The following is an 11,856-nucleotide window of genomic DNA, read 5'->3' on the forward strand; positions in this document are numbered from 1 at the left end:
ACTAAGTGGACGTAGGTCATTACCATCCAATTGGGGTCGAACCACTATAATATCGTTTGTGTTATTTACTTTCCATTTGATTATCTTATGGTTTTTCATCCCATTTCCTGTCATTATTTTGACTCCGTGTCGTTGGCCAAATCAAGGGTCAACATAATGTGATTTGAAAATGTTGAGGACTTAACTGATACAAAATCAACTTTCAGGACGTAAATATTACAAAGTGTAAAGAAATGAGACTGTAGCTAAAAAAAAGGTATTCGTTCTCCTTTACTTTATGTTTGGTAGGGAAAGAAAGAAAATAGAAGAGAGAAAAGTGAAAACAAACATAAAATCGAGTTGTTTGGTAAAATGAAAAAAATGAAGAGAAGATAAAAGTGAGAGGAAAAATATAGGGTGGGGCCCACCAAATTTTTTTCTCTCCAATTTAAAAAGAAAAATGTAGAGAAAAGTCTCCTAAAGTACAAATGAATAAAAGTAAAGAGACTAAAATATTTTACAAAAACTTATGATATTAATATTTTGTAAGATAATATAGTAATTTTAATATATTCTAATTTTCTTTCCTTCATACTTACCAAACATCTATCAAGTAAATATATTTTTCATTTTTTTCTTTCTAATTTTCTATCCATGATATATTTTCCTTCCTATTTTCTTTCTTTGCTACCAAACATAGAGTTAAACTTGCACAATCTTGTTTTGACAAACCCAATTGTTTTTTTTCTTTTTTCTTTTTTCTTTTTTCGTTCCTCTCCCTCCACTCAATTTTCAGTCTTGCTAAACATAAGCGTTACATCTTATCAACAATCTATCAAATCAAAAGAGCTTACGAGAAAGTGTGAAACTTACATGTCTGAATGTAATATACGAAGAAAATAAAAAAATAAAATATAATTTAGTTATATATAAAAAGAGTATTTTGTGGTGTAGGGCTTAAAGTTTAGTTAGTAAATTATTGAGAATTACGTACTCTATTATACTAATTGTAAAGTTAGATAGATATACGGCATACCCCCACAATTTTAGTCCTAAGAACACTTTCAATCAATTGGTTAAAATGTCTAATTCTTTATAATATAGATAAAAGTTAGTTAAATAGTTTTTCAATGGGTGATGTAAACTTATATTTTTTTACTAAACTAAATAGTATTTCTCTATATGTAGTGAAAAATTATTTATCAAGGTAAATATTTTATTATTTTTTTTATAAATTTTTGTATATATATAAGTGTAATACTATTATATTTAATTATTTTATTTCTTAAAATGAATAAAATATTTTTTAAAAAATATAATATTTAAATGATGTAGAGAAAAAATAGAAAAGTTGGTGTATCGTATAATGTAAATGTTTAGGTAAATTATAAAAAATATGTTTTGGTGATGTATTTTGTAATACACTTTATCTATAATAATTAGCTAAAACTAACAAAAACATCTTCTATCAGCTCCTTTATACATATATTTATAATAGCTATGTACAAACTCCAATTAATTTATATCTACATTTAGATAATATTTACATATTCTTTACATAATATTTTAATATTATTATTTTTCTATATAAATTTTCTCCTTCCTATTTAATATATATTTATTATTATTTTTTTAATTATTTTATTTTACTTTAATTAGTAAAATATTTAAAGATATAATATTTAAATAATGTAGAAAAATATATAAAAACACTAATGTATGATATAATATAAAATTTGAAGGTAAAATAAAAAAAATGTTTGTTTTAAAAATGTATTTTAAAAAATAGATTAGGGCATCGACCGAAAGTGCTCTAAGTTTACCTCTATTAACTTTTACAATTACCTGCGAGGAACGTGCGGCCCAAATGCAGCGCAAGCCAACATCGCGCGCGCTCAGTGTACACACGCACAAACCAGCACTCGTCTGTTGTCACACAGCAGTGATTTGCATATCCAATTCGGTTTAAATAAAGCATATTCTCATCACTCTTTCATTTTGTCGATTTCTTCGCCAATTCTCTCTTGCTTCACCTCATTGGTCCTATTTGTGTTTGGCTTTTATTTTCTTTATATATATATATCCGTTGCAGATTGTCTTACCCTTCACTTCTCTTCTTCTTCTTCTTCTTCGAGGAAAGGAAAAAGTCTCCCGGAAAGTCTGTTCGGTAGTTTGGGCATGGATCTGTGGTCCGTGCAGGTGAAACACTGTACCAGAAGCCCTGTCTTACTCAGAAACTCGTTTCCCGAGAAACCCATTTGCTGGAATCCGGCAAAATCGAGGATTTCCTGGCTGGGTATTGACGAGGGCAGGGTTGTCGAGATCAAGGTTAGGTCTTCTTCTGGGTTTCGTTCTTTGGTTGTTCGAGCTATTGGGAAGAAGAATAATGGCAATTCATCTTCGTCTGGTACGCCTTCTCTGCTCTGAAACGATGATCAGCATGCTAATCTTTGCGATTTTTTTTTCTTGGATTGTCAATTCTTCGATGGTTTTGTTTTTAATATGTATTATTTTGTGTAAAATATCGGAACTTGAATTCACTTTTCGACTCATGCTTTGTGAAGTTTGACTTTTTGGTCTGTTCGATAACTGGGAAATATGGAAAAGGGATTTTTTTTTTTTAAAAAAAAAAAAAACCGTATTTAGGTCATGCTTGTGAGCAATGACTACTTTGTTGTTCAGTCTTTGTTTTCCTTCTTAAATTAGCTAAGGAACAAGCATTGAAATTTCGTAGGTTGTGATTTTAATTCATTGAGGTACGGAATTTGGATAATGTGACTGTTCATTTGTTTTTACTAATAGTTTCTTTGGTACGAAATAATATTTAAAGAAGTGAAGACTTGAACTGGGTGGGAATGTAAAATAGTTTTTAGTACGAGATGAAGACATTCACTTCTATTGAGGTGGTCTACTTGGTTAGTGGTTTATTGGTGGTATTTCGAAGAAATACATATTGGTACAATTACAAACGAAGTAAAGCATCTGAGATATTTAACGTTTACGACAAGACAATACCATAGTTGTGAACTTATCAGGACAAAGTTAGTTTAATTTTGAATTTGATAGGTTTTTCACTATGTATTGTTTTTCACCTGTTGTCTTGTCTTACATTTGTGAACTTATGAAGCCATTTTATTGATCGTGACTTACGCAATTGTGTATGGTTGAGATGTTACATGTAGGAAATGGTGATCGGCCTAGTCCAGAAGATGGTGGAAAAGAAAGCAATTCGTCTGATTCTCAGAATTCCCTTCGGATAAACTTGGATTGGAGAGAAGTCAGAGCTAACCTCTTTGCTCGAGAGCAGGTGATTTTGATATATGTTTATACACACATATATATTTAGCTCACCCATATTTTACGTGCTTATTTATTTATTTTTCACGGTTCTATGTGAGTGAGTACATTGAAAGATCCGTGCTATTTAGTTGGTGACTAAGAAAAACCACTGTTAATTGGTTTGTTGTAACTATCACTTTGTTGTTTCATCGTGCATTTCTGTCCTTATCAGTCTCATCATCACATATTAAATCTCACGACTAATGTTGGTACATAGTACTGTTGGCTCTTATTGTCTAATTACTTTGCAATAATTCTACAGGCCGAGAAGGTAGAATCTGATCCCCAGAGCAAAGGTGTTTGGTCCCATGAGTCAAAACCTCTTGGCTCAAAGTGGGCCCATCCTATTTCTGTTCCTGAGACTGGCTGTGTGCTCGTTGCCACAGAAAAGCTTGACGGGGTTCGAACTTTTGAAAGAACTGTTGTCCTCCTGCTTAGATCCGGTACCAGACATCCACAAGAAGGGCCTTTTGGAGTTGTTATCAACCGTCCTCTTCACAAGAAGATAAAACACATGAAACCCACTAATCTTGATCTCGCCACCACGTTTTCTGATTGTTCTTTGCATTTTGGTGGGCCTCTGGAGGCAAGTATGTTTCTGTTGAAAGCAGGGGGAAGAGCAAAGCTGCCTGGGTTTGAAGAAGTTATCCCTGGCCTCTGTTTTGGTGCCAGGAACAGTCTTGATGAAGCTGCAGAACTAGTAAAGAAGGGAGTACTAAAACCTCAGGATTTCAGGTTTTTTGTTGGTTATGCTGGGTGGCAACTTGATCAGTTGAGAGAGGAGATTGAGTCGGATTACTGGTATGTTGCTGCTTGCAGCTCAAATTTAATATATGGGAGTTTCTCAGATTCTTCATCAGAAAATTTGTGGGAGGAGATATTGCAGCTAATGGGTGGCCAGTATTCTGAATTGAGCCGGAAGCCTAAGCAGGATATGTAGTTAGTGGTCAGCCTGTAGATGATCATAATAAAAACTAATCTAATAGTCGAACTCGAAGGAAGAGTGGTAATGAAGGTATATGCAGAGCCAAATGTACAGAAAGTTCAATGGCTTAGCAGATTAGTAGATCTTGTTTCTTTTCTTCTCCTTATTTCCTTTCATTTTTTTTTGTTCTTTTCCCCTATAAAGAACTTATTGAGGAAATATCATGTAAAATCCTTCTGTTATAATAAAGCATATGCTATTCCGAAAACTTCTGATCAGCGTCGTTACGTTTCCGTCATCTAGAAAGTAATGAATCAAGTAAATTGTCCAAGGGAGGCAGCAGTTTAACTGTAAAGGAAACTGGTTTTATTGTGATAATTTTTTTGGCATAAAACCTCGAAATCTATCTTCCTAACGTAAAGAATCTGGAGAAAGCCAATGGATAATTTACAATGTGTATATAAAACAGCCTTTTTTAACACTATACAAAGCGAATATCTCAAGCTATACCAAACAATTAAAATACCCACTTGACAATTATAATCTTTGGAGTGGTTTCACCTGAAGAAAAAATTATTACAACATAGTTTCCATCACAGCACCACTGGTTTCATTGTGAATATACATAACCAGTTCAATCTTGGTCAGATCTGCGAGGTAATATCTCTTCTTGGTCTACTGGAGTGGTGAGACTCGTACCAAATTAATTGCAGGGTGTGCCGGCTGCAGCCCTTCGTCTGGTTAAATAACGATCGCTGGTTCCTTAATTGGCAGCACCATTATTTGGAGTGTTGTTAATCAAAATAACTCTTCAACTGTAATTGTCGTAGCCTTTATTGGTTCTAGCCTTGTCAAGACGAGCTTTACGTACTGCCTGTTGAATTTGTCTCTCGTGCTCTTTAAGTACGTCTTCTAAATTCCCTCCTGGAGGCACCAAGGGTCCAGAGTAATGGATTCTGCTCTTCTTCTGTACATATCCATGAAAAAAATATATATGTATATTTATATCAACTTCTCTAGCTTAAAAAATAACGGCGGGAAAAGTTACAAGGATTTGTTTCTTCCTTTTACCATTTCAGATTCTTTTGCATGCATAGTTTCATTCCTTTTAGCAGAAGAGATCATAGATGATTCAGCTGGTGCCAGATACTTTTGAAATCTTTGTGCTCTTAATTTATTCCTCGTAGAATTATCTACTGTCTTACTCCGCGAAGATCCTACTGCAGCACTAGGATGGACCATAGAACTAGAGTGAGCATATCCATTCTGTCTTTCTCCTCTAGGAGGTTCCATTCGAAAACCTGATCCGCCATCCTCCGGGGGGCTGCTGTACTTATGACTGGAGGTTTTTGCGTTCGAATGTTTCTGCCATATTGATTACGTTAAGTTCATCTTTGACTGGAAGACATTTTAAAAGAGTAATATACTCGTATATAATTATACATCTTTTCAAGCCATGAAAATACCTGCATAGAAGTGTCTTCGTCGTCCTCGAATTCTGGTGTTGGCAATTGGTTGGCGTCTCTTGAACCCCTTCTAACAGATTCAGGACCACGTCCTTTTACAGTATCTGCTCTGCGCCTGCAACAAAATGATAGAGATTATATTACTAAACAAATTTGGCTAATCTTCTAGAGCATCTGAAAGTATCAAGGGCCCCTAAAAACAGTACCTTCTTGCTTCCTCATTGCGAAGCTTGGCATCAATCTCCTTGCTCGGAGGATACTTGGGTAAACTAGATGGATCACAAGGGAGGGGCTCTGTTGTGAAGAACTGACATAGAAGGAAAACCCACTGTTAGAAAAAGTTCGGCTAAGATAACTCAAGAATTTGGCCATAGTTACTTTCTAGTGATTTTCAACTTACATCACTTGCAAGTGCAGTTGCTGCCGATCCACGATCTTTTGGTTCGATTGCGAGGAGTTTATCAACAAGAGCCATGGCAAAAGAAGGGAAGTCTTTGAATGTTTCTGGAAGACGTCGCTTGTACGGTTGTTGGGGCTTGAAGCTAGTTGCATGTGGTAACCTTGTTTTCTGCCAGAAGTCTTCTGATGGTGAACCACAAAGTTTGAAAATCTTATGCATTTGTTCTACCTGAAAGAAAAAAAAATGTAAACATATTTAAACAGGCTAGGTAGTCACCGCTATTGCAGATTCAGTCTTTTTGGTAATGCAAAAGAAAAGGTTACCTCTGTTCTGCCAGGCATAATTGGTTTCCCTGCATACATTTCTGCAAGAATACAACCAACGCTCCACAAATCAATTGCAGGTCCGTACTCTGTGGAACCAAGCAGAAGCTCAGGTGGTCTATACCACAGAGTCACCACACGACTAGTCATTGGCTGATTCTGGTCGTAAAAGGTCGCCAGACCAAAGTCTCCAATCTTGAGAACTCCATTGTTGTCAATCAAAATATTTGATCCTTTAATGTCACGGTGCAGAACACCACGACTATGACAGTGCTCAAGTCCACGAAGCAATTGTTGCATGTAGCATTTTATCTGTAATCCCATCATATAAAATGAAATTTGAGCATTACTACCAATACCAAAAAATCTTGCTTGATTTCCAAGAAACTACTTTCCCTGGAAAATGAAAGATAAAACTACCCTAAATAGTTGTAGATACCTGAGATTCAGTGAACTTGATGCCTGGGGTTGCTGCAATCCCAGCAAGATCATGGTCCATGTACTCAAAAACAAGGTATAAGCTGCGTGACATTCTGGAAGTAACTAAACCCTCCAGCTTCATAACATTTGGATGGTCAAGTCTACGCAAGATATGGATTTCTCTTGCCATAAAACGCACGCTCTCTGGATCCATATTAACAAATCGAACTTTCTTTAGTGCAACAATTTTACCAGTTTCAAGGTCTCGAGCCTTATATACACTGCTGTATGTTCCTTGTCCAATCTGCATATACACAAATATATAACTAAGTAATTATAGGGAAAAAAAACAAAAAAAAAACAAAAAAAGTTTTACACGAATAACAAGCAAAGTAAAGAAGTCATAATTAGATTTAGAGCCAAATTACTTTGTCTAACTTCGCAAATGACTCTGCCTTACGAGGGGCCCACCCTTTGATGGCGTCTCCGGCAACGGAGGTCAACCACGACGGCCAACCCGCCTCTTCATTCGGGTCCCTTCCTCCACTACCATTGCTGTTTCCATTAACGACACTAACTATCCTAGTCATCTGTGGTTTTGATTTACTGGAGCTCAACTCCATGGTGGCCAATCTCTGGTGATGATCAATCGAGGGTCCTTCGACGACCACTACTCTGTTGTCGTCTTCCTTGGGCTTTCTGTGAATAGAGCCAGAGGTCTGAGAGGCGTTGGCTCTTGAAGTCGCCCGAGATAAAGGACGCACCGAGCCATCGCCATTAACCTCAACCAAAAAATTTTCTCTCTTTTGAGACGGAGGAGCGACCAGTTGAACCGAAGTTGCCTTTGCCAATTCATTTCCTTTCTCGTATTCTTCGGCTACATCCTTTTCCGATGCTCCCTTTGAACAAATACAGCCCATATTTTAACGGTATAAACCGAAGTTTTCAAAACAGGGGAACCTGAATTCTTACGAGAATCTTTAATGGAGGCTCCGCTTTGCAAATTTTTTATCATTAACCAAATGGGAAATCCTGTATTTTCCTGGGAAACCAAGAGTTTCCCTAATTAACCCTCCTTTCTCCCTCAATATCTCAATCTGGGTACTCCTCAAACTCATTAACAAATCAAGTTTAATGGCTGAAAATCCCGAACTTTTAGCACAAAATCAAATAATATTACATAAAAATATCCTCTGCAATAAAAGCTCCGTATATATATATATTTATTTATGAAGGGAAAAAAAGAGCCAAAGAATGGTGAAGAAAAACGTAGAAAAAACCGGACCCTTCGAGACCAAAAATATTACCACTGGATTTCGGGTCGCCGGATCTTTTCTCTTTGTTTTCTTTCAGATGTTGAAAATGAAATAAAACTGGATGATTATGTTTGGTTTTTGTTCAGAAGAAAACAGACAAATTGGAGACTGAAAAATGAAGAGGACATTAATGGAAAAACAAAAAAATTGAGAAAAGTAAAAAAAAATGAAAGAAAGAAAACTTTGTTATGATTTTGAGATGTGGATGGAGGGAATGAAAGAAAGAATGATTTGCGGGTGTAGATGTGTCCTAAAAATGAGGAAACCCAATGGTTTTTGGGTCTTTACAGGACTGGTTAGAGAGAAGCCGAGGTCTCTCCAGCTATTCACTCTGTTTTTCTTTTTTCCTTTTTGGTTACAAAATGTATTTTTAAGAATGGAAACTGTTTGATTTAGAATGCTATTATTTCCTTAACAAAACTGTTTTTTTTTAAATGTTTTTGGAAAATAAGAAATTTTTATGTCGGAGTTGAGAAAACTTGAAATAACGAAGACGTGCGTACAACTATCGTTTGCTGGATTCCACGTGGCTCAACGTCGACTCTAGCAAATTGGGTCCCATTTCAACTAACTAAACGATTCTTTTCAACTTCTAAGATCACCCGAAGGTCCAACGACGGCAAATATGTTGTCGTTTTACTCAATTTTGCACAATAACAACATAAAAAATATAATATGCAATGTTTAACACTGAAGATAGGTATTAGGTAGAGCATTTTAATGGTATTGTTTATGAAAAATTTCAAGATAATAATTTTTATTTTAAAATACAAACTAAAACCAATTTTTTATATACTAATCATTATTTCCTTATGATCATCAATTAAATTGTGAAAAGTTTCATATATGTTTTTTTGGACATTATATTTGGTGATTTTCCCACAAGTCACAGCTTAAATATAAACAGAATGAGCTGGCATTTTTAGAAACTAAACTAGCTTCTCTAATTATTTGTATAATTATGATTTTAATATGTACCACTTAATTCCTTTTATATAGCACAATCATATCAAATTAGTAAATAGCAAATATTTTAATCTATAATAAAAGAAGACTGCCATTATACTAATTTTAAAATAATAAACTTATTTAATACAAGGAGACTGCCATTATACTACCCCACAAAAATGTCTAATCCCATTTTGCATTTTTTAATTGTATTTAATCGTAGCCGTGGTAGCACCAATTATGATTGATTTGATATTCAAAAAGCCAATTCGCATTCCTTCACATCCATTTGTTCACTCTCCCAAGCTGACTTAAAATACAACCAAGAGACAAATTGATTAATGATATAAGCTGAATAACTTTGATTAAGGGATTATTTATATAGATGATTCATTAATGATACAGATTAATTACTTGGCTAATTAAGTGATTGGAGTCTCAATTGTAAACAAAAATATGCGACAGGTCGACAAGTTTATGACACGACATAACACAATTAAAGTAAACATGAGTACGCTACGATTATTAAATATGTCAAAAAATTCAACATGAACATGACACATTCAATTAAGAATCCATATGATACGACACATTTAACACGTTTAATATATATGTCGTGCGACCCAAATTCAAGATCGACACGATTAAATGTGCTATATGATGCAAACACGAAATTGACATGATCAAACATAATAAATTTTAAAATCTACAACACAAAGATAATACATAATTATATAAGACGTTTACTTAGCAAGTCACACAACATGGTACACTCAACATGTTTAATAAATGTGTTGTACGATCTAGACACGAGATTGACATGATTAATTCGCAATTCAACATGTCATATGACGCAAACATAAAGTTGACACAATCAAATTAATAAATTATAAAATCTACAACCCAAAAGTAATACATAATTATGCTAGATATAATTAGTTAGCAAGTCATATGACATGACACTTAATATATGTAAATAAATTTATCGTGTGATCCAAATACGAGATTGATACGATTATCGCACAATAAATATATCATATGACATAAATACAAAATTGACATGATTATAAAATCTACAACACAAAATGTTGACGACGTTTTTCGTCAACTTAAATCTGAAGAACACTAAACAAAGATTCAGAAAAGAAGGAAAGAACAGTAGGATTTTTACGTGGTTCAGTAGTTAAAATATGTCTAGTCCACGAGTCAATATTATTGATTCGTAATACTCTCTCAAAGCTATCTCAGAGCAATTCAATAGAGTATTCTCAGTACAAGATTGTGCATGCCTACAAATGAAAAATACCAAGCTATTTATAGGCCCGGTTAGAAGAATATCTTCCCTTGATTCAGGGAAGTTACAACTGATTATTCTAATTTGAAATAAATGTAATTAAATACATTAAATACATAATATCCCATGATAATTGAGATTTAATTATCAGATAACAACAAATTCCTAAAGAATAGGGATCTCCTAACAGCTGTAGTATGGAAAGTGGGTTGCTGACCTCGAATGCAAGGTTAATGCGCTTTCAAGATCGGCATAAATTCGAGCTTGTTATTGATAACTTCATTTTAGTGTCATTTTAGAATGTGTTTTTGGGGTAATCTTGAGTCTTTATGTGTGTTTTGTGCAATATTACGCTTTTGTTTGTCTTTGTTGCAGGTTGGTGCGGTGAATCGTGAGAAAAATGTAAAAAGAAGAAAAAATGGTGGGAAAATGATGCTTTTGGTGGTTGTTGGACTCAAAATGATGTTAAGGACGATTAAAAGTCAGTTTTTGATGAAGAGACGAGTTGAAAGATCTAATTTGAGAAAAAAATGGAATTGGAGCCGCGATTTGAGCTTATAAGTCATGACTCTAGGCAAGTCAGAAACGCATGGATACAAGAGGCAACTAGTGCCGTGATTTGAGCTTATAAGTCGCGGCACAAGGCAAAGTCAAAGGCTAAGCAAGGGGAAATTCTGGACACGGGCTGTGACTTAAGATATTCTTGCGCAGATTCGGGAGGCTTCAAAAATTGACACGGGCCACGACCTAGAGAAGGCCAAGTTGCGGCCCGCATATGAAAAACGCAGCCTTTGTAATTTTTTTTACTATAAATTCATACTTAGGGTTTAATTAGGTCAGTTTTTATTTACATTTTTTAGAGACTAATTTGATTTTTAGACTAGTATTCTGCATTTTTTATATTTTTCTTTCTTCTTTAATTTTGTGAATCTTATGTTTATGAATTATTATTTTGTTGATTTAGTCATGTCTGATATGAACTAAACATTTTTATCTAGGGTTTAATGTAGTCACTTGGATTTCTATCTAATTTAATTATGATGTTCTATTGATTTTCTTCTCTATTCTAATCGATATAATGTGTGCTTAATGCTAGTAAATACTTGATCAATATTTGCTTGATTTATGATTTTAATTCAAAATTCGAAAGACGAGAATTGAATATGCTATTATTATATAGACATAGGTTGCATATTGGACGAAAATACCTGTATGACTTATGTAGTAATTAGGTTTCCACGCTTAATGCATGCTATATGTTTAAGTTTATCATAGAGATGTAGAAAATCTGCATATAGGATGAGATATTATATCTTGAAAAAGAATAGGAATCAATTTATGTTAACCTGCTATTAGAATAGAAGGAAAGAAATTTAGAACCGATTAATAAAATTAGTAGAATGAAAAGTTGATGAAATTAACACCCTAGGTCTTTTTAATAGTGAT

General features: G+C 34.3%; 2 protein-coding genes across 2 annotated transcripts; one reads left to right on the top strand and one right to left on the bottom strand.

The window, feature by feature from the left end:
* The first annotated feature begins 1,969 nt into the window (after window positions 1-1,969).
* Window positions 1,970-4,511, top strand: LOC133805768 (uncharacterized). Its single transcript, XM_062243926.1, has 3 exons — window positions 1,970-2,386; window positions 3,162-3,286; window positions 3,581-4,511. Exons 1-3 carry the CDS (start codon window positions 2,158-2,160, stop codon window positions 4,256-4,258), a joined length of 1,032 nt encoding a protein of 343 aa, XP_062099910.1. The 5' UTR covers window positions 1,970-2,157; the 3' UTR covers window positions 4,259-4,511.
* A 163-nt stretch (window positions 4,512-4,674) lies between these two features.
* LOC133805767 (probable serine/threonine-protein kinase At1g09600) lies at window positions 4,675-8,040 on the bottom strand. Its single transcript, XM_062243925.1, has 8 exons — window positions 7,281-8,040; window positions 6,872-7,156; window positions 6,433-6,744; window positions 6,110-6,337; window positions 5,916-6,016; window positions 5,710-5,824; window positions 5,315-5,608; window positions 4,675-5,210 (listed from the first exon to the last, which is right to left on the bottom strand). The coding sequence occupies exons 1-8, from the start codon at window positions 7,770-7,772 to the stop codon at window positions 5,055-5,057; spliced, it is 1,983 nt and encodes a 660-aa protein (XP_062099909.1). The 5' UTR covers window positions 7,773-8,040; the 3' UTR covers window positions 4,675-5,054.
* Between the last annotated feature and the right edge of the window lie 3,816 nt (window positions 8,041-11,856).

Source organism: Humulus lupulus, chromosome X (assembly GCF_963169125.1).
Source record: "Humulus lupulus chromosome X, drHumLupu1.1, whole genome shotgun sequence".
NCBI lineage: Eukaryota > Viridiplantae > Streptophyta > Magnoliopsida > Rosales > Cannabaceae > Humulus > Humulus lupulus.

Excerpts from the sequence above, each read along its gene's own strand:
- LOC133805768 (XM_062243926.1), top strand. The coding sequence starts at position 2,158 with ATGGATCTGTGGTCCGTGCAGGTGAAACACTGTACCAGAAGCCCTGTC. Across the intron at positions 2,387-3,161 it reads TGGCAATTCATCTTCGTCTG|GAAATGGTGATCGGCCTAGT; the intron begins GTACGCCTTCTC and ends TGTTACATGTAG. Across the intron at positions 3,287-3,580 it reads ACCTCTTTGCTCGAGAGCAG|GCCGAGAAGGTAGAATCTGA; the intron begins GTGATTTTGATA and ends ATAATTCTACAG.
- LOC133805767 (XM_062243925.1), bottom strand. The coding sequence starts at position 7,772 with ATGGGCTGTATTTGTTCAAAGGGAGCATCGGAAAAGGATGTAGCCGAA. Across the intron at positions 6,017-6,109 it reads CAACTGCACTTGCAAGTGAT|TTCTTCACAACAGAGCCCCT; the intron begins GTAAGTTGAAAA and ends CTTCTATGTCAG. Across the intron at positions 5,211-5,314 it reads ATGCAAAAGAATCTGAAATG|AAGAAGAGCAGAATCCATTA; the intron begins GTAAAAGGAAGA and ends GGATATGTACAG.